General features: G+C 43.8%; 1 protein-coding gene across 1 annotated transcript; it reads left to right on the plus strand.

Moving 5' to 3' along the window:
• The first annotated feature begins 15,021 nt into the window (after positions 1-15,021).
• On the plus strand, positions 15,022-16,044 carry LOC103286656 (ferritin heavy chain-like). The gene has a single exon (XM_054727251.1). It carries the CDS (start codon positions 15,145-15,147, stop codon positions 15,880-15,882), a length of 738 nt encoding a protein of 245 aa, XP_054583226.1. The 5' UTR covers positions 15,022-15,144; the 3' UTR covers positions 15,883-16,044.
• Positions 16,045-26,953: the final 10,909 nt, after the last annotated feature.

Raw genomic sequence — 26,953 nt, forward strand, 5'->3', positions numbered from 1 at the left:
ATGGTTTTGTCTAAATCCTCTCTGCATGAAATAGCTTAAGGAAAACAAACTTTGCTTTCTGATGAACGAAATATTTTTGTACACGTTTATTTCTTATTAATAACCTGGGGTCAGACTACTCATTTGCTGAAGCCATAACTGACCTTCACCAAATAAATGCCGTCAAGAACCCGGGGAGGGCCGGGGAGAGACTGAGAGGGAGGAAGATCGCAGGTGTCGTGAGCTGTAACAACACAGGCAGGAGCAAGTCTGATGAACCTGATGCTTTTCCTGCATCCCAAATATGACTTTAAAAGGCTAGTATTTTATGATGATCAATTTATAATAAAAGAAAAGATATTTAGATTTAAATGAGACTTTCCAGTATTTTTGAATTCCCTGACAATGCTTCCTTGCTTTTAGGATTGAGAGAAATGATTTTCATATACTTCCAACTTTCGGAGATGTAATGTTTTTACCTTAGCTCCAGCCTACACGTGTAGAGGGAAGAGCCACGCCAAGCCCTCCAGCGGTTGAAACCACAGGCTGTTGGGGGCGTGGCTGTACCTACCAATCACAACTGTACCCTGAGGGGCCATGTGTGAGCGTGCAGCTGGCCTCTCGTATTAGCATGCACATCATGTTGGCAACGCACAGCAGTTGCATTGCCAAACGTATGTAAAATGAAAGTATTCACGCTAAAAAGCATAATAATTATACTTTTTAAAAAAGAATAATGCCTTGTAGAGTCACCATTGATTTTTCTGGAGCTTAATTACATTATTATCATGTATTCTGATTGCCCTATAGAGGCAAAAGGCAAACTACAAAAAAAACCCAGTGACATCTTTAGTTTTAAAATCTACAATTTTCTGATCTCTCTCTCCTTGTTTAATATATAAGCCCTAATTTCTGTGTACGTGAGTAAAACTGCAGCCTGAGTCATTTAGGAAGTAAGCATTGAGTTTTTTTAATTATAAATATACTAGAGTAAAACAGCACTCCCTAACAATTAAAAAAAAAAGAGTTTTATATTACTTTAGAATGTAATAGGTTTTGTCCTTATTTTATGTCCTGTAAATTATTAGTTGAATACTGTTAGCATTCCCTGATAATGCACACATGATTTCTGAATGTTTTCTGTAAATGACAATCAATGTTTATGAAGTTCCCTCCTTTAATGCTGAAGAAAATTAAAAGAAGAAAAAAACAAAGTCTTGTCTAATTGTTTTCTTTTTCCACATACAGAACAAGGACTAGATGAAGAAGTTAGATTCGGCTTTGAAATATATTATCCTATTACCTATACAGTTGCCCTTTTCTGACTAAGTAATGGAAAATAAATTCTTCTGTCCAAATGGACCTGGCCTGAGTTAGAAATGCTCATTGAGAAAAGAACCAGACTTCATTCTAGCCAAAGAGCTTACCAATTAAAATGAGAGCAACATCTCTCAAAGATAATAGTTCTCTTTTTCTGGAGCTTTCATAAAACTGAAGCCCCAACCAGCAGAGCCGTAAGCAACACTTCTGTAAAAACTTTGTTTAAATAAGTTGCAGCAGGTTTGAAATAGGTGTGACCACCCCTTCATCTGATGAACGTTTCCAATAATTAGTGATTAAGTCCCTAGATCTGTTTGGTTTGTTTGTTTGTTTGTTTGTTTGTTTTTAACGAAGCATCACCAAGCTGCTCCACCACCCAAATCAATGCTCACCAACATATGAATGCTCTGAAGCTGTGGCAGGAAGCAGTAGAGGACAATCACACACTCAGTGATGTTGACAAAGGCAGTTCTAGGAGAGGCCTGCAAGCTGTCAGGTGCTTGGAAGTTATTGCAGGTTGGAGTCCCTAGAGATGAAATGCTTCAAGAATAGAAGTTTAAAGCGTAGCCCTGGCCGGTTGTGGCTCAGTGGCAGAGCATCGGCCTGTGCACAGAAGGGTCGGAGGTTTAATTCCCAGTCATGGGCACATACTTGGGTTGCAGGTTGATCCCAGGCCCCGTTTGGGCCAAGTGTGGGAGGTGCGAGGCAACCAATCATCTCACATGGATGTTTCTTTCTCTTTGTCTCTCCCTCTCCGCCCTCTCCTTCCCTTCCACTCTCTCTGAAAATCAATGGAAAAAATATCCTTGGGCAACAAGTAACAAAAAAACTAACACCTTTTAAAACTAACCCATTTGATAGAATGAGACTTAGAAACCCTTCTGTAAAGCTCCTCCCAACTCCAGTCTTTGGAAACAGTGAAACTCTTCCAGTATGTTTCAAGTGCTGTCTGTATTCAAGACATCCAGACCCCACGTGACCTGCTCAGAGGACACAGAAGCAGAGAACTGCCCTGACCTGTCTGTTAGAGCACCCTTCATGTCCTTTGGTTTCTAATCAGGTCTTCAAATGACTAGTCAGAGACAGCAAATACATAATCACAACCTATCGTGGGCTCGTGTCTGCTGTCACCAGCAACTGACCATAGAACTCTTTATTGTAAAATCATCTCAAGTCTTCTTTCAGAAGCCTAGATCTAGGCAGCTTTGAAATGAAAGATGAAACTTACCCATTTAAAATTCAGGTTGGACCATATAGAATGACAATTATTGACCTTTGATCGCATTACCAAAAATCAGAAATGAAACCCTTTATGTGCACAAAGCTTTGTTCCATTCATAGACCCTCTTTTGTCAGAGGAAGAACTGGCAACATGTTCCCATAATCACACCAGGCTAGGGTGATAAGGCATTTCTAGTTATCAAAGAAGTCGCTGGGGCCGAAACCGGTTTGGCTCAGTGGCTAGAGCATCGGTCTGCGGACTGAAAGGTCCCAGGTTCGATTCCGGTCAAGGGCATGTACATTGGCTGCGGGCACATCCCCGGTAGGGGGTGTGCAGGAGGCAGCTGGTCGATGTTTCTCTCTCATCGATGTTACTAGCTCTCTATCCCTTTCCCTTCCTCTCTGTAGAAAATCAATAAAATATATTAAAAAAAAAAAAAGAAGTCGCTGGGGTTGGGCCTCCTACTCCAAGTGGCAGCAGCCCCTTGACCCAATTAGAAAAGAGGGAGAAGTGTGTCACAGATTATCAAGGCACGATGCTGTAAATGTTTTCTCTCACTGTTTTCAGAACTTGAACTTGCTAAGCTTAACTGGTTGAATAACTATCATTCTAAGACAGGCGTCCTCAAACTACGGCCCACGGGCCACATGTGGGTGTTTTTGCCGTTTTGTTTTTTTTACTTCAAAATAAGATATGTGCAGTGTGCATAGGAATTTGTTCATAGTTTTTTTTAAACTATAGTCCAGCCCTCCAACGGTCTGAGGGCCAGTGAACTGGCCCCCTGTTTAAAAAGTTTGAGGATCCCTGTTCTAAAAAATGATAGAATTCCTGACAGCGCTGTCTCATAGGTCTTTAACTCTCCCAAGTTCATGGAGCAGGGCATGGCACAGTGTAAGCATTCAATAGATGTCTACTAAATGTATTGAAGTCCATTCTCCTTTTGTAATTTGAGCTGCCCAACTATCTACTTGCTGTCATTTCACTGATTTTGCCCTTGAGCAAATCACCCTCTAGCAGAGAAGTCAGATACAGACATGCTTTTTACCAGGAGCAATGAGAAGTGGAAATAATCGTCCATTGTCAATGACATTGAAAGAAGGCTCTTACCCTTTCTTTCTCCAAAGATTTAACCAAAAACAATAAGAGAGGGAGCCAGAGTGGCTATCAGAGGTGAGATATATCTTCCCAGATGTTCACAGAAGACTCAGCTGAACAGGAAACAAACAAATAAAACAAACAAACAAAAAAACAGAGAGACCAAGGAACCTATTTTGTAAAACGAATTAGACATAAAAGCCTGGTCTTGGCATGTCCTTCTCAAATCCCTCAACCTAAACTGATCAAATCTCAAAGTCTCAGTCAGAAAGAAGAGAATAATATCTGATGAACAAAATAAACTAACAAACAAAATAGACACAGAGTCAGAGATATAGATGATGCATTACAGAATTGTACCCCTGAACGCTATTATAATTTTATTAACCAATGTCACCCCAATAAATTCAATTTCTTTTAAAAAAAGAATCTGGAGAAGATACTACTTCTGAGCTATATCATTGCACAAGTAAGAAATTTTAGAGAAGATGAAAACCATGATAGCTGTGATCATGCTTTCCTGATGCAGCAGTCAACACAGTAAGCCAAATGCCATCTGAGATGTCATCTTAATCACCGGATACTCTGCATGGGGCCAAAGATGGGGGAAGCAAGCAGAGCATGCAGGATTACACAGTAGGTTTGAATGGGCTAGACCTACCCACATTCCACCAATCAGAATCACTCCCATGGTACACATAACAGCAGAGGTGATGGGAGATGTAGTCTATGTGTGAGAGAAGTGGGTTTGGGAAACACTTAATAGCCCTGATACAAATGTAAAAGAACTCCAAGAAAGTCTCTAATTTGATTTCCCATCAGTACCAAGACAAACATTTATTCAACAAATACTTATTTCCACTACTATTTGCCAGGCACTGTTCATTGGGAATACAATAGTGAAATGTGACAGATACAGAGTCTGCTCTAGGAATCTATGATCTAGGTTCAAGAAAGGTGGATATATAAGAGTACAAAGACATAATATAATTATAAAAGATAAACTTTATTACAACTGTTACACTAGCTACAAGAAAATTACAGGGTGCTCCTACGGATGGTCAGTTATTCTCTGCTTAATTTGACTCTTGAACTTATTATCATCCATCATAGCCCATTTTTTAAACAATGTTAATTGTTTGATTAATTTCTTAATAGTGAAACAAAAATCCTTTATCCCTGGTTATCGCTAGTTCTGACTCATTGAGATTAAACATAACAAGTGTATGTCCAAACCTATCTTTGTCATCAACACCTTAAGTAAAATGGATACATCTTTCACTCCTCATTCCCAAGCTTATCTTTTTCCCCACATTAAAAATTCTCAGCTATCCCAAACATTTCTCACAATGTGATATGCTCAAAAAGTCAAGTGTTGTTCATTTGAAGAATCTCATCAGAACCACCAATAACACAGGTCAGTGACATGGGGACGAATCAGGGACCCTGTCCACATCAATGATACACTTTTAGAACAAGTGGCTTTTACAGACACTTGTGTTTTAAAATGTAGGTTTTATTATCATTCAAACATGGTAAGGCCAAGAGATCAGGAGATGATCACCATGGAAAAGATAGTTTGTTACTGAGTGCCTTAGAGGTGTGCCACGTCATGTCACGCAGGGCCACGTGTGAAAGCACCAGGGCCGGGGGGAGGCAGGAGTGAGGGGGAAACCTGGGAAAGAACATTAGTTGTGGTTTCTTTGGGAAAGAGAGATGAGGCTGGATAAGCAGACTGAATTGGTTTGTTTGTAGGGACTGCCTCTAGTTGCCTGGTACCTGGCCATGGGGTGAGTAACGGGGGGGGGGGGGGGGGGGGGAGGAATAGTGATGCGTAGTGTGAGAGCCTAATACAGGAGGGGGTTGGAGCATAGGCTCTGGATTGGTTGGTTTGCATTTGGAAAGGGGCACTCCCAGGCTAGACGTGACTATCTCTAGAAATTGGCTGATCTTGGGAGAGGCAGTCTTTAGTCTTTCTAGGATCAGCAAGTCCCCAAATATCAAAACAGCAGGATAAAAAGACATGCTTAATACAAATTGATTTGTGCATATTGACCCATGGGGGGAAATATCTGGTCCTAAACCTTATGTGTGAAGAATAGAGAAGGCTCTAGCTCATTTGCTCAGTGGATAGAGCTTTGGCCTGCGGACTGAAGGGTCTGGGGTTCAATTCCGGTCAAGGGCACATGCTCAGGTTGCGGGCTTGATCCCCAGTGTGGAGCATGCAGGAGGGTGTGAGGATTCTCTCTCATCATTGATGTTTCTATCTCTCTCTCCCTCTCCCTTCTCTGAAATCAATAAAAATATATATATTTTTTTAAAAATAGAGCAGTTTCTATTTATCGTTGAAGGCCAATTTATGAGCTAGCTATTCATCTGTTTTTCCCTATCTTCCCTCCCCTGGGTTCCAACTCACACCTGAGCTCCTCATTACTTCAATTTTTTTACAAGGTAGAAAGCTAAGCCCCAGGTTTCCAAGATCCCTGCTCCAGCAAAGATTACTCTGTCTCACACAGGGCACCAAAGAAGAGAGTTTTCTATCTTCAAGGTTTGGATCATGAATATGCAGTGATTCTGAGGACTAGAACACAGAAGCCTCCCATGGGGGGGATCTCCATTCACTAATCCAATCAGCTCCTGTTTATTAAGCGCCTACTCTGGCCAGACATTGTGCCAATCATTAGTATATTAGTTTGCTAGGGCTGCTATAATAAATGCCACAACTGAGTAGCTTAATAGCAGGAAGTTATTGCCTCACATTTCTGGAGCTTAGAATCCAAGATCAAGGTATTGGCAGGGTTGGTTCCTTTTGAGAGCTTGAAGAAGCATCAGATCCATGCCTCTCCCCTAGCCTTGGGGGTGTGCTCACAATCTTTTGTATTCCTTGGTTTGTAGCAATATCACCCCAATCTCTGCCTTCATCTTCACGTGGTGTTCTCCCTGCGTGCATGTCTGTGTCCAAATCGCCCCTTTTTATAAGGACACTTATCATACTGGATTAGGGCCCACCTTAATGACCTCATTTTAACTTGGTTACTACTGTAAAGGGCCTATCTCTAAGTAAGGTCACATTCTGAGGTATCAGGGATTAAGTTGCCAACATATGTTTTTGGGGGGACACAATTCAACTCATAAAAATGAGGGAGAAGGTAATGAACAAACAATTTCCTCCTCTTATATAGTGTACAATCCAGTAATATTTTGTAGCTTTCCATCCATTCAATGAGATGAGAGCACGCCAAATTGATTTCAAGAAAATAAAGATATTCCTTGAACATCTATGTTTATGAACTGAGCATCAATCCACAAAACACACCACCTGTTCCTAATGCAATGGAGAAGGGTCAAAGCAACATCAGGACAGAGGGAAGAGATGAAGTCATTTGAAGAAAGCTACAAGAGGTAAGTGGATTAAGTGGGAATTCGGAGATTCCAATATAGCTAGCCAATCCCAAATACCCCCTCCCTGTTCCAGGCACTTTCCCAGGGATCAAACATGAACTAAGAGGATGGAGAGGGAATTAACAATTCCTTTACAGCTCCAAGTGGTAGCAAAAGGGATTTATCAAATGTCAGTTTTATCGGAGCTGTGATCCATACTGAGCTACCACTTAGTATCCACAATAATACTTTCTTAACAACTTTCTCCTCAGTACTTTCCATCCTCACCACATCTTACAAAGTTGTGCAGATAGATATCTAACATGCTCAGGTAAAATGCCATTTGGATTCTCCTCTTTGGAAAGAAAAAAAAATTATTTTTAAGATGGGGTGGAGCTGACTGATGGGTAGGAGTAGGTGGGTGGGGAAAGCAAAGTCAAGAAAAACTTTCCCAAAATAAATACTAATTCTCATGATGCAGAAATTTCCCCTCCTCAAATCCCACATCCATATTATCGGTCCAGGAATTCTTGTTCATTACATGGTGAAATTCCCTGTGCATGTGCGAGGCAAGATAAAAACATGACATTCATGGAAACTGCTGATTTTTGTGTGTCTTTGCTTAAAGCAATCGCATCCTAAGATGTTCCTCGTTTTGAAAGAAAGTTATAAAAATGTGAGCTATTAAAATAATCCCTTGGCACACATCTTAATTCTATATCATCCAACTAAAAGAAAATCTTTAACTTTATTATTTTTGTATTAAAACTCTCCCCTAAGGTCTCTGTCTCTTGAGTTCTTCTTTCTGAAACACCGTTCCTCCCTGAAATAAGGAATTAAATTCTTAAAAGGAATTTTATCTTAACTTGTGGAAACTCAACTCTCAGATGGTTAAATGGCACTATTCTAGGAGAAACACTCATCTATTTCCTAGCAAAATTTAAATCTCTTATCCAGACAGGTTCAAGGTAGCAGTCATATCACTCTTTCTAATTCACATTCCAGAGAGGAGTCCCAGATGCCACTTAGATAGTTCCATCCAACTTCAAGCTTTTACCTCTCACACATCTCCCTTCTCCTCAACAACAATGAATGCCTGCCCAAGTGCCCTCAGTGGACTGTGCAGCAAACTGCGCTTTAAAAATAGACTCTTCCAAGAAAGAGCCCAGACATTTGTTCAAAACAACCAGTAATTTTTTTTTCACACTAATTTTTCACATAGATTGTATCAGCCATTTTTTCTGCTTGTCCCCAAAGGTCAGGGATAATTTCCAAAAGGCAAGGCACTGTGGTCAAATGTAAAAGAAAAATCTCAGAGGTAAAGCGGAAGGGAAAACTGAGCTCAAGCCTCACATCTTGGAGTTATGTCTGTTTCCCTCATCCATTCAATAAATATTGAGTGTGTACTATGTGCTAGGCATTATGTCAGGTCCTGAGGATAAAAACATGCTCAACATGGTTCCTTTCCTTGAAGTCTTCATAGTGTAGCAAGGCAGGCAGACCAGCAAACAAATGCAGTCATACATGTTGGAAGAGGTATTCGGAGAGAGGACTCTGGGAACTATAAAGGTGTGATTACATCTGTTTGAAGAGAGAATGGGGAAAACTAGAGAAATGGTGCCATTTGTATTGAGCCCTGAAGAATGACAAGATGTTTATCCGAAGAAAGAGTATTCCTAACAGTGGAAGAAGCATCAGAAAGAGACAGAGTCTAGAATATTGAACAACTGGCAGCTTACATTCCAGACATTACCTATCCCCAGACATGTTTGGTTTGGCTTACACTTATTTAGTAAATTCCATACAAAATCAGAATCTCCAGATTCTTTTATAAAAAATAGATCTGGAAACATTGTTTCCAAATTCTAATATGGAAAAATTGATTAGTGCCCAGTCAAAGCTGTCCCTTTTAGGCAATTCATGTTTTCTTTCATTTTCCTCTTTACTCATTTCCTACTAGCCTGACTCCTTAGACAACTGAGTACATGGTGAGCAATGATGGGAGATGAGTAGAGAAGTCAAAAGTAGGCTGGTTATAAAGACTCTGAAATGCGTACCTGAGAAGCTTATTTTTAGCTCAATGTTTTGATAACCATGACCTCACAGAACTGGCCATCCACAAACAGGATCAAATCTTTTTTAAAACATTGGGTCTAACTGCCACCCATCTAAATTGCTGTGGGGGGGTGGGGGTGGGGAGGGGATACTTGGTATTTATAATCACAACTACCTGCTCAGAAAGACAGTTTCTATTAAATAGAAAACCCTCAGTTCTGTTGAGACTTAATAGTTTAGGCTTACAAATTCTGGAGAAGAATTCTGAGTTTCCAAGACTCCTCAAGAGGAAGGAGTACCTCAGGTAAGAAGGGAGACAACACCAAGAAGGAAGACAATGAGATCATAAAACTTGGGACTGACGGGCCAAAGGATCAACAAGAAAATCTCAGCCCCACGATGTTCCAAAGGAGTTTAAGAACAGGGATGACAAAGGTATGGTTTTAGGTTGTCTGCTGCTCAAGGAACAACATGGTACCCCACCCCACAGTGACTCCTGATTTTCAGTAAAATCAACCTCAAAATGGTTTGTGTGACCTTGAGGATTTAAATACCCAGAAACTTACAGAAAGCTTTAGGAGAGGTTTAGACTTTCACAGGGCATGGAATTGTGTGCTTAAACTAGATCTCACAGGACAGGAAAGCCCTGGCTAGCATTATGTTTACACTAGACTTTAATCACTGACAAAATAATATTTCAAAAAATTATTTATTAAATTATTTCATGACTAATCTTAGTATTTGATAGTAGTGTATTCTTCTTCTTTTTTCCCCCCTATAATGAGCAACATGACTCCCAAGAGCTCTGACATTTGAACGCATTTGATGAGCACAAAGCTGGGCAAGACTTCCTGAGGCTCTCCAGTTCTCTACTTGGGAAGTGGTCCATGGAACTTAACCTGGGAGAAACCAGAAGGTATTTTCTCCAAGTCCCCACCTGCCTCCTGGGACGATAGTGTCCTTATAGGCAAAGACCCCGGCAAGGCCTATGCCAGCTCACCTGATTGCCCTTTGTTAATGAACACAACTGGACCTGCATTGGATTTGAATTGCAAAGTCTCACCAGCTGGTGAAACAGCTTTGGTCTATAATTCACCTCCTGGCTCCTGGTCCTTATGCCTGATAGATGCAAATCCCCAAGCTTCCCATTTCAAATGGTGCCTATAGGAAAGCTTGGGTCTCACAGTAAATCATCAACTCATAATTCTGCCTTCAGCTGGAATGAAATGTGTCCCTTGGATTGCCCAGTCTGGAGACTCTTGCCAAGACAACAAAGGCCTGCCAGGTGGTTGAGGCTCAGCAAGCATCTGCTTGGCTTCGTGTTAGACCCAAATGACCAGTGGGATGCATGTATTCCATGTGTTGTCAGAATCAGCAGCAAAAAAGACCCCAACATCTGCCTTTAAAAGGAAGCTGTATGTTGTAATTCATTTCTAAATAAATAATCCCCACACATCCACTATGTCTCTGGGCAAAGGATCTCATATCCCTTTTGAAAGGGCATAGATAATTGCAAAAGCAAATATGAGGTGAAGATGGCCAAGTTAGGTGTCAAATCAAATTAACATATGCTGATTGTCACCACTCTAATAATAGTGACTAGCCATTGTAGAGTTCTTTACATCTTACAATGTCTTTCATATAGATTCTTCATTTGAGCATCACAACAGCCCGCTATAGGAAAAACAGGTATTAGAGAAATCACCAATATTTGCAAGTGGTATTTTCAAAATTCAACTATAGATACAATTCCCCACCATAAAATTAAGTAAAGTATAACTGAGAAATTGAAGGAATTCCTTCAGATCTTAAGAGATTTAAGACTAAGGTGATTCATAAAGCTATTAAAATAAATTTTACCACTAAAATAAATTATATGTCAAATTACATTATTACTGTATTAATATTACCCTTTTTAAAAAATGTGTTTTTATTGAGAGAGAAAGGGAGAGAAACATTGATGTGAAAGCGCAACATTGATCAGCTACCTCCTGCAAGTCATCTACTGGGAATTGGGACCCCACAAACCTGGGTGTGTGCCCTGACTGGAAATCGAACCAGCAGCCTCTTGGTGCATGAAACAACACTCAACCAACTGAGCCACACTAGCCAGGGCAATATTACCCCCTTTTTTTACATGTGTCAGCAGTGCCAAAACAATGCTTCTTAAAAGCTATACACTAAATGTCACACCTAATAAGTTTCAAATAAATGTTATACTAGAATAAATTAAAGGAGAAACATTTACAGCTTTACTAATAGCTATCAAAAAGACATCCTACCTAATAATAGACAAATATGCAAATTGACCATACCTCCGACACACCCCCAAACCACGCCCACAAGCCACGCCCACCATCCAATCAGAGCGAGCATGCAAATTAACCCAAACCAAGATGGCTACAGCCACAGAGAGCAAGGGTTCCTAGGTAACAGAGGAAGCCAAGCTTTCCGCCTGCCCTTGCCAGGCCTAAGCCTCCACTCAAGCTACAAAGTTTCAATTATAGAAGGTAAACAAATTCAAACAAATGGCGGCAGAATGGAGCTTGAGAGAGCAGGCCAGGGTTGCCGCCAGCAACAGGGGAAGCAAAGCTTTCCACACACAATGGCTGGGCCCACCCGCTTAAGGCAACAAAGTTTCAATTATAACCCCAACAGAAATGGCTGCCGGCCTCGGAGGGAGCCCCAGGCTTGGCTCCGCTCCAGGCTACAAAGTTTCAATTGTAGAAGGAAAATAAATTCCAGATACCAGGGCCTCCACTTGGGTTGCCAGGGGGCGTGGCCAGCCGGCAAACCACCACAGGCCCCTTGCTCAGGCCACCCCACACCCCAAGGGAATCCCCAACTGATCCAGGACACCCTTCAGGGCAAACCAGCTGGCCCCACCCCTGTACCAGGCCTCTATCCTACCTAATAAAAAGAGTAATATACAGATTGATCATCACTGCAACACACAATATAGCTGCCCCCATGTGGTCAAAGATCCTGCCCCCATGTGGACACAAGATGGCCACCACAAGATGGCCAGCAGGAGAGGGCAGTTGGGAGGCACCCAGCCTGCAAGGGAGGGCAGTTGAGAAGGACCAGGCCTTCAAGGGAGGGCAGTTGGAGGTGATCAACCCTGCAGGAGAGGGCAGTTGGGGTTGACCAGGCTGGCAGAGGAGGGAAGTTGGGGGCAAACAGGCTGGCAGCAGAGTGGTTAGGGGGTGATCAGGCTGGCAGGCAGAAGCGGTTAGGGGCAATCAGGAAGGCAGGCAGGCAAGCAGTTGGGAGCCTGCAGTCCTGGATTGTGAGAGGGATGTCCAACTGCCCGTTTAGGCCTGATCCTAAACGGGCAGTCGGACATCCCTTGATGGGTCCCATATTGGAGAGGGTACAGGCTGGGCTGAGGGACAACCCCCCTCCGTGCACGAATTTCGTGCACTGGGCCTCTAGTTTATAATAATAACTCTAATACCTGAATAGAAGAAAACCATGTATACCTGATAAAGAGATTTAGATAACGAGTATAAATATTAGGGGGAAAGAAACAAAATCATCTTTATATTTTAAATAACATAATTGCATATCTAGAAAATCCAAAAACTACTTTTCAAAAATCCATCCAAATTAAAAAGGTAATTTAATTAGATAGCTGCACGGATGATAAGTATGCAAAAATCTACATTTTAAAATATTATCTCAGTAAAAAGTAAAATGAAAAAAAATATCATTCATTACAGTAATCTATATATATAAAAAGGCAGTGACTGTGACAACCAAAACAACCAGTCTACCGAACAGTGACCAGGCTGGCAAGGGGATCAGTGAGGGGTGACCAAACAACCAAACAGCAGGCTGCGGGGGCGACCAGGCTGACGGAGGGGCAGTGAGGGGTGACCAGGCTGGTGTTGGGGGGCAGTTGGGGGTTACCAGGCTGGTGGGGGGGGCAGTTTGGGGAGACCAGGCCAGCAGGGGGAGCAGGTGAGGGTGACCAGGTTATTGGGGGGGCCATTGGGGGTGACCAGGCTGTCAGGGGAGCAGTGAGGGGCAACCAGGCCGGCAGGGGGGCAGTTAGGGGTGACCAGGCCGGCAGGGGGAGCAGTTGGGGGCAACCAGGCCATTGGAGATCTATTGGGGGTGACCAGACTGTGAGGGGAGCAGTGAGGGGCGACCAGGCTGGCAGGGGGTGGTAGTTAGGGGTGACCAGACCGGCAGGGAGACAGTTAGGGGTGACCAGGCCGGCAGGGGGGGCCGGTTAGGGCAATCAGGCCTGCAAGCAGAGACAGTTAGGGGTGATCAGGCTAGCAGGGGGGGGGGGCAGTTAGGGGCTATCAGGCCGGCAGGCAGGTGAGCAGTTAGGAGCCAGCGGTCCAGGATTGTGAGAGGGATGTCCAACTGCCGGTTTAGGCCTGATCCCTGGGATTGGGCCTAAACCGGCAGTCAGACATTCCCTGAGGGGTCCCAGATTGGAGAGGGTGCAGGCTGGGTTGAGGGGACCCCCCCCATGCATGAATTTCATGCACCGGGCCTCTAGTCTATATATAAAAAGCCAGTGTTCATGACAACCAGGACGACCAAACAACCAGTCACCATGAGGTGCATTGAGCACCTCTCGGTCCCTCCCCCACAGCCCACAGGCTCATATCACAGCAAGGCAGGCATTGGGCGGGCAGGGCAGCGAGCGTGGTGGGCGGGTGGGCGGGGCTGCAAGCAACGGCAGGCTACCATGCAGATTTCGCGTGCTGGGCCTCTAGTAAATACTACAAAATTCCAGTGAACAAATTTAACAATAAAAATCAGAATCCATATGTACAAAATCATAAATTCTTACTAATAAGAAACAAAAATAAAAAGATTCAATGCATTGCATTACTGGAGGGAAAAGGAGAAAAAGAAACAGTAGAAAACATAGTAAAATGATTTAAAAGTAAGTTTATGCATACTGATAATTTATAACAGATATGTAAAGATAGAGGCACAAGTCAGGTTTGATACAAATTTAAACATATAATGTTTTTTAAAAGAGCCTTAAAACAAACTGACAGTTAAAAATAAAAAAGTGAAAAGAGCTGCTCTAGATAAATGCTAACAAAAAGATTTATTTTTTAATGTAGAAATAGTAATCAGACAAAATGAAATTCAAGAAAATTATAATATGGACTATTTAGTGTTTGTTTTTTTCATTATAAACCCACTTGGAAGATTTCATAGTCATCTACTTCTATGTACCTAACAATGTAGCTTTGAAATATAAAGCAAAATCAGAGTTCCAAGGAGAAACTGAAAAAGCCACAGTGGACAAAAATCACACAGAGCTCAGATCCCAGAAGATCAAACAGGTTTTGGTTTTTTTTTCTCAAGAAAATTTAGGGAAGATTTTAATAACACAGTTAACAAGTTTGATCTCAAGAGATAAATATTTAACTCTGTACCCAATAAACAAAGAATGCACATTATTTCCAAACACATGGAACATTCATAAAAATTGACTCTGTATTGAATTACAAAGAAACTCTCAATAAAACCCCAAAAGAAGTTACTCACCACAATGGAAAAATTTAGAAATAAAGCAACAAAATAAAGATCCCGAAGCACCATGAAAAAAAATAAATAAATAAATAAAAGATTAAAGCACCTAGAAATTTTTAAATAAACTTCTAAGTAGTTCCTGGATGAAAGAGGAAGTCAAAACTTAAATTACAAACGACTTAGAAACAAAAATAATGTGAACACTCAATACCAACACTTATGGGACGCAAGCAAGTGGAACTCTGTGGAATATATATGTTTTAGAAAATAAGACTAAACATTCAGCTCAAGAAATTAAAAGATCAACAAAAATAAAATTGAGACTGCCCTCTCCAAGGGATTCTCCCTCCAACCTCTTCGTCCCCTCCTCCCCTCCCCTCCCCCACCCAACAATCATGAGTAAAGGTCACCTCTTCCTCTTCCGGGGTCACCTCTTCCTCTTCCGGTGCCACCAGAGCCAACGGTCACTGCCAGCAGCGTAACACCTGAGAACCCGTCTCCGGCCATACTGGTAGGGTCCCCCAGAGACATTTCGAGGTCCCCACCGCTGACTCAGCTTTCGGCCGCCCTCATCTACCGCCATGGGAATGATCCGCCCCCGGAGAAGCCACCGCCTTCGCCCGCGCCGCTGCCCACCCCGCAGCCCGCCCCTCAGCCCTCGCCATGAGGCTCTGATGACCTTCTTGGCCGGAGGGCCTCCCCCGGAAAACCTGTTACCTATGCTGGCGGCCATTGCCCCTGCGCCTCCGCCCATGTTTCTTGCGCCTCCGGTGGTGGTGCCGAGGCCCATCTCCCAAGTGCGCCAGAATTACCACAACAACTGCGAGGCCTCCATCAACCACCAGATCCACTTGGAGCTGCACGCTTCCTACGTGTACCTGTCCATTGCCTTCTATTTCGACCGCCAGGACCAGGCCCTGCAGCACTTCGCTACCTTCTTCCTGTGGCAGTCGAGGGAGGAGTGGAAGCACGCCCAGACGCTGATGAAGCTGCAGAACCGGCGAGGGGGTCGGATCCGCCTGCGAGATATCAGGGGGCCGGACCACAACCAGTGGGAGAGCGGCCTGAAAGCCATGAAGAGCGCCTTGCAAATGGCGAGGATGGTGAACCAGAGCCTGCGCAACCTGCACCAGCTGGCCACCAACAAGAACGACGCCCACCTGCGCGATTTCCTGGCGCATCACTTCCTGCGCCAGGATGTGCAGTTCATCTACAACCTGGGAGCCAGTATCAGCGAGCTGCGCAAGCTGGGAGCCCCGACGTCCAGCCTGGCAGAGTACCTCTTTGACAAGCTCACTCTGGGTGCCAGCAAGAACTGAGCCTGGACTGCCTTCCTGATAGCCACGGGTGACTTCCCCTTGTCACCGTGCCCAGCATGCATGTTGCCATATTGCCCTTGCAGAACGTTCAGTTAAGTTTTTATGTTCAAGTTTTACCATTTCTTCAAATACAGTTATTGGTTCTTAAATTTAAAAAATAAATAAAATTGAAAGAAATAATGTAGACAAAAGTGCAATTAGTCAAAATTAAGTAGAGTTGATCAATAAGCAAAAAGCTGCCTTTTAAAAACCAACTATAAAGTGAACAAACTTCTGACAGGTTGGATTCTGGGAGGTGGTGAGGTAAGGAGAGCTACAAATGTCAGCAGTTAGTAGGAGAATTTAACTACATATACCTCTGCGCTGTCATTTTATCCATTTCTCCCAGGGACTCTCACCTCTGTCCTTCACTACTGCATTAGTCTTCCAACCAAGCTCCCTGCTCTGCTCTTGCTCCCAGCAGACTATTCTCCCCGCAGGGCCAAGACCCAACCTTTCACAACCCAAGTCATGCATGCCTTTCCTCTGCTCAAATCTTTCTAGTGGCTTCCCATCTCCTTGAGAGTGAAAATCCAAAATATACAAGGAACTATAGGATCTGCCTTCCTCCCGCCTCTTACCTTCTCTCCTGCCACTCACCACCTTCTCCACCCCCACCCCCACCCCAACCCCCAATGCCTACACACTGGGCTCACCCATCTTAACTAAAATGACTTCCTTCCTGCTCCTTCCCAACTATGTGCCTGCTCAGGGCCTTTTATCTTACAGTTCCCTGTCGTGCAATGCTCTTCCCCAAATGTCCACATGACTGACACCCACTCTTCCTCCGGGCTTCAGGAGAGGCCTTCCCTGCCACCCTCTACAAGAGGAACCACCTCCACCTCCATCTATCCCCCTTACTCTGCTTCATAATTCTTCATGGCATTTGTTGTATATTAATTGGTGTGTGGTAAAGAAATAACCTCACCCAAAGAGAGGTCTGGATTTTGTCCTTGGCTACTGAGATGATCTCCCGGCCCCTGGAATGTCCTTCCTGATGGAAGTATGTTTGCCTGCAGGCTTTGGTCACTAGGCAGTCTAACCATGTGATTGATGCTGGGGGCTTTAGGCTATGCCAAATCAGGCTGACTTCTGAAGGGACTGGAGACTAAAGGTATTAGACCAGCCTCCCAGAGGGGCTGGAGACTTAAGTCAGCTAGGCGACAGTATGTGATTGAGCCCAGTAAACACAGGACACCCACGGCTTAGGTGACCTTTCGTGATTGGCAGCATACATGCATAGTGTCATACACCATGGTCAAGGGGAGGTAATGCCACCATGACGCCGAGGGGAGAGGCAATGGAAGCTTCCCATTTAGACCTAAGACTGTACCCTGTGCATCTCTTCCTTTGTCTGGTCCTGGTCTTTTCCTATAACAAACCATAGCCATGGGTATAATAGCCTTTAGCTTCTAGCAAATTATCAAATCTGAGAGTGGTTTTGAGTGTACCCCAAACTTACAATTGGAGTCAGAAGTGAAGGCAGTCTTCTGGGAACTATTCCCTGAGACCTTGGTGGTTAACTCAGGGTAATGGATTATTGTCTTTCCCCCACCTCCACCCCAATTAGTTCATCAGCTTCACAAGGTTTGGTTCACTGCTATATACCTAGAGCATAGAACTATATCTTATACAAAGAACCAGCACAATACATTTTTATTGGATTATTTAATCCAAAAAGATAAAGCACCTTCAAGGGACCAAAGTTGCCTTGAATTTTGCAGCAATACATGCTAGAAGACAATAAAATGCTATTTATCAGCTTTCAGGGGAAAAAATTAAAAACTATTACCCAAGAATCATATAACGCCCCCCCCAATGTCTTGTTCCTAAGTGAAAATGCAAAAAAAAAAAAAAAAAAAAAACCAACAACAACCAACAACAACACATAGCCAAAGATGCAAGATTGCAAAAGAATAGCAACTATATACCTTTCCTGGATAAAGAAGACACTTTTCAAAGACATTTACCAAAACACTGAAGGATGAACCAAACACAAAAGAGAAAATCTACCTAATAAAAGAGTAACATGCTAATTGACCGTACCTTTGCAATGCCCGCCAACCAATCAGGAGTGAATATGCAAATTAACCCAACAAAGATGCCAGGTTACTTTCCATATGCAGCCGAGTGGCTGGGGGTGGAGCAGGACACAGGCATTCCACACCACCCCAGCCACTCTGGGCCTCTGGGAAGTGTGGGAAGGTGGGAAGGCGGTGCTGGCAGCCAGGGAAAGGAAGGCCCATTCTTGCACGAATCTTCATGCATCGAGCTTCTAGTAATAATAATAGTTAATAATGCTTGCTATATGCTGGACACTCTCCTGGGTGTTCATTTAAATCTTCTTGTGCAAACCAATGAAATAGCTGCCATTATTATTCCTCATTTCCAGTGAGGCAGGTGAGACATAGAGAAGTCCACTTTCCTGTTAAGAATCATACAAGGTGGCCCCAGGATTTGAACCCCAGCATTCTGGCTCCAAATCTCACACACTCAGCCTTTATACTACACTGCCTTCAATAAACCCTGAAACATAATCACAAATGTTAACTGATTAAGTTATTACTGCACTTATTACAAAATTGAACACTAAAAAAAAGTTTCTATTTCAAATAATACAGTGCAGGACCCCCCAAAAAAATTAATGAGGATTAAAGAAAAGTAGAGAATATATCTTTAAAGCAAGGATACTAAGCTCATCATCTACAAACAAGAATCAAAGTTAATGGCATTAATTTTGATATTAATTAGATAAATATAGGCATAAAATGTTCTTTTTAAAAATTGTAATGTAACCGACCACTCATAAAATATTTAAAAGAATATCTATCTTTGATTCAAATCTAATTTCCATGAAAACCTAGCTAGCTAGCTGGCAGAGCAGTAGGATAAAAAAAAAAAAAAAAAAAAAAAAACACCCTTTTTCAGAAAAAGCCCTTTGGCCCAGGACACCTGGAACATGGGGACCAACCAGCCGGCCCTGCCTGTCCCCTGCCTTGGCCTCCAGGGAAGCAGAAAAGACATTAAAATAAATCACTTGGAGCTCCAATCCAAAATGGTGACATAGGAGTCTCCTGCCCTGCCGTCCTCCCGTGGACATATCAAATGCACACAATTCCTTCTGAGAGACATCTAGAACGGAGCTGAGTGACACCTGCACACCAGACAAATGAGAAAATAGCCACAAGCGGGGGCTGACTGCCATCCTCCCCAGAGCCAGGGGAGCCAGCGGTGCCTCCTTTGTCTTCTCTCCCAGCCCCTCCAAATCACCAGTGCCACCTGGAAGGAGCTTGAACATACATCTGTGCCCAGTCTTTGCAGCTGGGCTAGGCGGGATCTCCTGGCTTTGAGAACCAATGGGGTTTGCATTCATGAGTCCCACAGGACTGTGGCAAACAAAGAAGCAGTTCTTAGGGTGCAGGATCCCCCTCTCCCTCCTACAGCTATAAACCCAGGCCAAGCACAGACAGAGTAGGCAAAAACACTCATCTCACAGTTTCTCCTGGGAAGGGGCTTACCTGAGTACTTTCCCTGCTATTGTGTGAGGGTCTAGCTTCCAACCAGCCGGCATCTGTGATCCTCCCCTTCAGGACACTGACAGCTCTAACACACCTCACCTACTGGGAGGCACCAAAGCGAATATGGCTTGGACAATCACAAAGCTTTGAGAGCCAAGAGCTCAGGCCAGACTGATTGACGAGGTTCATCTCCTCCGTGAGGTCATCTGCTTTATCTAATGCATAGAAACCAGCTTGCCTAAAGGTCATGATGTTTATTTTCTGTTTGCTCATCATCTTCCCCAACTGAATGAATGAGCTGGAGCATGAGAATGAACAATTACAAAGCACCTACTGTGTGTCAGACTGTTGCTAGTTACTTAATGTGAATTGTCTTTATGTGACAGCCCCAGGATATAGATATTAGAAGCCCTACTTTACAGATGAAGAAACCAAGAGACTCAGAAAATAAGAGTAAATTTTCTAAGGCCACACAGCTGGTAACCATCACAACTAGGATTCAAATACAGACCAATCTGGTTTTCACTGTCTGCTCTTTCCAAAACACCTGTCACATTTTTGAAGGACATAAAAACATGTGGCATTTCTAAAATGTATTGTTTCATTCAAATTGCCTGCAGGAGTTAGGGAGACCAATACAAATGTGATTGTAATAGACCAGGTGAGCAGTGATGGTACTGGAGATGGTGAGAGTGATCGTGTTCTGAATACATTTTGTAGGCAGGCCTCAGAGGACTTGTGAATAAACTGGATATGGAGTCAAACAAGAGGAATCCAAATGATTCCAAATTTTTGGCCTTAGCAATAAAAAGGATGGGTAGCATTGATTGATATGGGAGACTGTGGGAGAAGTAGATTTGGGGGACATCAGAAGCATAGTTATTTTTTAAAATATATTTTTATTGATTTCAGAGAGGAAAAGGAGGGGAGAGGGAGATAGAAACATCAATGATGAGAGAGAATCATTGTTTGGCTGCCTCCTGCACACCCACTACTGGGGATCGAGCCCACAACTAGGTATGTGCCCTTGACCGGAATCAAATCTGGGACCCTTCAGTCTGCAGGCCAATGCTCTATCCACTGAGCCCAACCAGCTAGGGAAGAAGCATAGGTATTAAATTGTCTGGTATGTCTGCTTGACTTTAAGTCTAGCAGTCAATGTCCAGCAAGCATGTGAACATTTAGGAGAGTTTTCTGTTTAAATGTGTGTGTGTGTTCATTTTCCATACTGTTCTAACAACATTTAAATTTGCTTAAAGATGGCAAAATGAATGAATGAAGCAATCAATCAGTGTATATTTACAGACTGAGACGCCTGGATAAGTTTTAATAATAGGGGGTCTCTAAGTGGTAACATAGTGGGTGAATTGAACCTTCTTTTGGGTTCTTCACTGGATTTTTTTATAGTGAGCACTCATTGCATTGCTCTTCCAAATGCGATAACAGTATTTTGAAAGGATGTCAGAGGAAATTCATTTTACATATAAAGCCTGAAAGTGAACGTGTGCTCTGACATAGAAAGTGTACAATAACAAAGCCTTAGCGCCTGTCTTCAGTTTCACACAAAGAGCTGAAGTGAGTACATACTGACATTAGGTTTGAGCATTACAAGTCACTCGCTCTCTGGTTATGCCTGGACCAGATGCCCTTTGTTGATGATACTCGTTGAGACTGAACCTGTCTGCAACCAGGTGCATATGTGTGTTATGTGAGTGTATATGTGTGTCTGCAACCTGCATCCGGGCTTGGCAGGTGCCTCCTGCACCCATGCTATGAGACTCCAATGGGAGGGGGGAAAAATTGGGACACTGCCTAGTTCCATCGTGTTAAATGAAAATAACATTCAGAGCTGAGTTAATCTGATTGCATGGGATCTATTTTCCCCCTTGCTGCAAATCAGAACCGTTTTCAGCTAACAAGGATGGGTGCCCTACTTGAATGGGCAGCGGGCACTGCTGCTAGTCAGAGCGGCACTTAGCATGGCATTGCCATCATTACATCCCCAGGTTCAAGGCAATGAAACTCCAGGAGTGGCAAAGTCAAATCAGTTCAATTGTCTGATTGTTCATACTCATAAAGTGGGGAAGCTGGCAGGGGTCCGGCATACAACTTAGAGTTGTGCAGTGAAGCTCCTTTAAGGTAATTCATTGCCCTCTGCAGAAACTTAAATCAGAGGGGCCAGCATGGTCACAGTAAATGCAGCTCCCCACACTGCTTGAGAGCAATAGTGCAGACAGCCGGCTGCTATGCCAGATGTCAAAGGTGCACTTGTGTGTGATCTGCCCCATTCCCGAGAAGTACAACGGATGGGCCTTTAAGCACCGCCATAAAAAACGATGGTGATTAACGAAGCAGCACAACTTAATAAACCAAGCTGACTCCCGCTTCCTTCTCCTAGGCATTTTCACTGTCCACAAAGCAGTTCTTTTACTTAGCAGCAGGGACATGTAAAATGTTAATCATCAATCTGTGTGCCATTAAAGAAGTTGCTTTCCCTTTCTCAACTTGAAAACCAAGGGGGCAAGATAATAGGTTTGGTTAACAGAGCCGTGCACATAATGGAAATGTGCGGAGGGAAGCTTTGATAGAGTCAGCGTGGGAGCCCTGAACACTAATCCATCCTGCTCTCGGGACCGCGAGTTCAAATCCTAGCCGGGGCTGGGAGGCTTGGGGTGGAGGCTGGGGTGAGTGTCTTGATCTGGCTGAGCCAGTGGGAGGTCACTCTGCCTGAGTGGGGCCAAAATAAGGTGAGAAGGGCTGGCAGCTTTCCCTGTCAGAAGAGAGGGACAAGTGCTAAAGGTACTGCCTGATCTTACCTAGTCGTCTTCTTCCCAGAGAAAAGGACCAAGGCAGCTTTCTCAGGCCCCCTTTTTTTGCCCAGAGACAAATCCAGTTTTTAGCTAACTTAGCTAATGAAACACTTTCTCTGCACGAGTCAAAACAAAAGTATGTCACTCAGAGATACATAATTTATATTTTTACTCATGATTCAGGAATTGCTTTGGGCAGGGGCAGGAGTCAGAGACACACAGATCAGGCACATGGCCCACAAATATTTGATATGGTCAATCCATTAATATCCATCGGCAGGCACAGAAAAACTCCTGGAGGACAGTGTCAAGTTAGGACATTGTGAATTGTCCATGGTTAGGGAATTTGATGCTAAAATTAGGAACAGTGCTTGCTGCATCTCTTTTCACTCTTTTAAAAAAAAACTAAGATCTAGTCTTGCCTTGGTTTAAAAAAAAAAAAGCTTAGACTGTGCCATGGCCAGAGCAAGTATGAGGAAATGCCCCCACTCCTACCTACAGCGAGTGTGTGCCTGATGACCCCAATGAAGCAAGGCCAATGGTGGATGGCACTTTGAGAAACTCTGACTGGTCAGCTGAAATTCTATTTCCCTGCTAGAACCTTTAACCTTCAGTTTTCATTGCTTCCTCTAAAAATTAAATGGGGGCAAGGACCATTTTCCAAAATCATGCATGCTTACATTTTTCATGTTTTCGCTCAGCATGCTTCTCCTAAGACCCCAAGTTCAGACCCTCAGGTCCAATAAAAATTGGTCTCTTACTAACCTGGGTGGTCCATTTGATCTGGGAGAAATCAACCAGGCTCAAAAATGCAGACTCTGGCCAAAGAACTATTTGGTAGTTTATATTGGGATCATGATTTTTATTGTTTTATGAGATTTCCTGGAGCAAGAACATGAACTTATGAGAGCTAGGCTGAGTCAACAAAAGTGGGCTTCCTTTCTCTCCCCACAGCTCACTTCAACCCACTAGATGGTTATCACGGAACAGATGTTGGTCAAGTGAGCCTAAACACTTTCTTCAACACCTTTTATTCATCAAGGTGACCATTCCGTTCTCCAACCTTCAGCCCCCAACCTCTCCTCCACAGAGCAAGCACAGCAGTCTGTCTGCAGCACTTGAAACACACTCCAGTCAAGCCAAACCTTACTCGCTCCTGTTAACTGGCAAATCCTCTGCTAGAAATACCCTTCCCCATCCTCTATCCCAAAGCCTTCTCATTCCCTATGACTCCACATCAGCCTGAGCTCCTCCAGGAAGCCTCCTCTCGCCACGCACATTAACCTTTTGCACTCAGATGTCGAGTGTGTCTCGACACGGTTAGCATTAGAATAAAGGAATCGAGAAAAAAGCAAGCAAGTGCAAAGGGTTAAGTGCCCTCAAGAGCGCCTCTGCATGTCCCTTCTGCACATTACCACCTTGTGCTGTAACAACTGATTTGGGTCTGTGGGTCCCCCTGCACACACCTGGCAGAGCGCCTTGCGTCAGTAAAACCGTCATTGTTGCCTGTTCCAGACATCCTATACTAGGCAGGCATGGGGAGGGAGCTGTCTGATTGAAAGAGAGGACTAGGGATATTTTTTTGCTTGTATACGAAGGACATTTTTTTATATAGGTTTTATGTTATATAGCAACTAGTGGCCTGCTGCACGAAATTTGTCCACATTAAAAGGGGATTAATTAGAGGAAATAATTTAATATTGCTATTTGCCTTTTCTCTATAATAGAAGTGTCAGAGATGAAAGAAAATTAGTAAAATGCATATGAAAACCTTCCTCCTGTCAGAGTCTGGGGCGCACCACGGGACCCAAAGTCAAGTCCCCGCCCACCCACATGTGCCTCAAAATCGCGTGAGACCCAGACTGGGCCGGCACCCCCCCACACACACATTGGGCTAGATCCAGACCAGACCAGTCCCACCCTTGTCAAGCCCCGCCTGGCAGGGGACGTAGCCTCAGGTCCCCTGGCCTGGCGCCAGGACAATAGGTGTGGCCTGAGGTCCCCCAGCCCATACCAGGGAGGGAGGCGTGCCTTGAGGTCCCTGTCTAGCCCCGCTGGGTGGGGGGCAAGGCCTGAGGTCCTCCATCAAGCCCTGCCAGGTGGGGAGGGAGAGCACAACCTCAGGTCCCCCGGCCCAGCACCGGGAGGGGGGTGCAGCCTCAGGTCCCCCATCAAGCCCCACCAGCAGGGGAGCACAGCCTCAGGTCCCCCATCAAGCCCCGCTGGGCAGGGGGCACAGCTTGGGTTCCCCCGACCCAGCACTGGGGGTGCACCTTGAGGTCCCCTGTCAAGCCCCACTAGGTGGGGGGCATGGCCTGAGGTCCCCTGTCAAGCCCAGCCAGGCAGGGGGGCACAGCCTCAGGTCCCCTGGCCCGGTGCTGGAGTAGGGGGTGTGACCTGAGGTCCCCCGGCCTGGTGCCAAGGCAGGAGGCGCGGCCTGAGGTCCCGCAGCCTGACGCCAGGGCGGGGGGCATGGCCTGAGGCCCCCTGTCAAGCCCTTCCGGGTGGGGGGCGTGATCTGAGATCCCCTGCCAAGCCCTGCCGGGTGAGGGGCACAGCCTGAGGTCCCCTGTCAAGCCCCACGGGGGCGGGGGAGAGAGAAGCCTCAGGTCCCTGCTGATTGCTCGTTAAGGCTCCTTATGGGAACTTGGCCTCAACTGTGGGTGCAGCCATCTTTGTGATGGAGTGATGGTCAATTAGCATATTCCCTCTTTATTAGATAGGATAAAATGGCATTATTTGCCAAAACATACTTAACATAAGATTGAGGCCCAGCCAGTGACCCATGAACCAGAAAGTCACAGTTGGATTTTCAGTTGGGGCACATGCCTGGGTTTCGGGCTCAATCCCCAGCAGGGGGCATGCAGGGGGCAGCCAATCAATGATTCTCTCTCATCACTGATGTTTCTACCTCTCTCTCCCCTCTCTCTTCCTCTCTGAAATCAATAAAAATATATATTTTTTTAAAAAGCCACATCAAAGACAATGATGATGATACGAAGTGAATTTGGAACGGGTTGATGGTAGGAGCAATTAAAGTCCTTCTCCATAAACCCTAGGGCCACCTCTACTGGTTATAATCACTCAACAAACTGTAAGTTCCCTATGGGCTGGTCCTACATCATATTCTGTTATACTTCTAAGATCAAGCAGTTTATACACAACAAATGTTTTCTGAATTATTTTTAAAACAGTTCCTCACCTCCCTAGATTGCATAATAAAACTTAAGTTCTAAGAATTATGTGAAAGGCTTTTAACAAATTTACCCAGTCTTCCCTTCCTTATTTCTTGCTGCCTCCTGCCTTAGCCTCTCAGTATGTGTCCTAGGAACTAGCCACACAACTACTCCCCAGTCCCCAAACTTCACTCCCAGCTGCTATTCCCTCCACCAGGTAAATTCCTTTTTGTCATTCTGTGTGAAGCTCTTCCTTCCCTCTTGAGAAAGGGACTACCTCCTTCCCTGAACTTCAAAAGCATTTTTGCAAACGCCTCAATTGTAGCTTTTGGGGCAATCAGGTTGTTTTACATGCCTGTCTTCCCAGGACCTGTGAGTACCCACCTTGCTAATCTTGACCCTGTGCATGGCAAATGCTAGGCACTTAAATCTTAGTTAAATTAATACATCAATGAATGAATCAATAAAGTAATTGTGCAGCCTCTGGAGGGTTGGGGGGAGTACAAAAAGATCACATGTTCTGTCTAGTCTGCCTATGCTCTGTCAGCCATGATTCTTAAGGGGCTTAAAAAGGAGCAGATTACCAAAGGACTTGTGTGCTTGCATATGAGCCTAACCAGTGATCACGGACAACAGGGGGAGGGGGGCATGCGTGTGGGGGGGGGGGGTTGGGAAGGGAACGGGGGGGGGGTTGATGACAAATATGTGATACCTTAATCAATAAAGTAATTTAAAAATAAATAAATAAATAAATAAATTTAGATCTAAAAAAAAAGGAGCAGATTATAAACTTCATAATAGTACTCTAGAAATGTCTTAAATTATAAATTTTGATAAATTGAGATATAGGGTACCCCAAAATATGTATACACACTTAACAGCTGATTGCTCAATTGATGTTTCTTTCTTTTCAGATTTAATCCATTGGAATTAATAACTATTCAAAGTGTGTACACATTTCTTTTGGGGAACATCCTGTATTTCATTAATATGTTTCAACTCCTCCAACCACTGCCTTTCAAAAAATAATCCAAGATAACTCTTAAAAATCATTTTCAAGTTTATGTATCCAAGCTTTAAAGTTGGAGTGCCCCTTAACATCTTCTACTTTGTGGGAAAGGCACATAACTCTCTTTATAAAATTTAGTCAGCACCCATCTCGTATGTATATCCAAGTTTTTCCCTCCATCTTAGCTCTTGCCATGTTGAAATTTTACAGTGATCATGGCCATTCAGTGTAGAAAATGAATTAACATTTTCCACAGGACTCATTTATATAGTATATTAATAGGCTCTTTGTGTAAATTTCTCCACTTACCTCATTGCTTAGATGCCTGATAGCTGGTTGTATGCAATTTAGAAATGAGGGCAAGAAATTTTTTATTTCACATGATAATTAGACAAATGGTGAGGGAGGGAGAAATCCATGGGAGTCAAACATGGAGAGGAAAGTTATAGTTGTCACCAAACTAACAATGTTCAATAGAGCCAACTCTCATTCCAGTTAGGTTTGACTTCCTGTGTCCAG

The sequence above is a fragment of the Eptesicus fuscus genome, chromosome 15 (genome assembly GCF_027574615.1).
Source record: "Eptesicus fuscus isolate TK198812 chromosome 15, DD_ASM_mEF_20220401, whole genome shotgun sequence".
Taxonomy (NCBI): domain Eukaryota; kingdom Metazoa; phylum Chordata; class Mammalia; order Chiroptera; family Vespertilionidae; genus Eptesicus; species Eptesicus fuscus.

What these genes read in the sequence shown, in the direction of transcription:
- LOC103286656 (XM_054727251.1), top strand. Translation starts at nt 15,145, where the DNA reads ATGGGAATGATCCGCCCCCGGAGAAGCCACCGCCTTCGCCCGCGCCGC.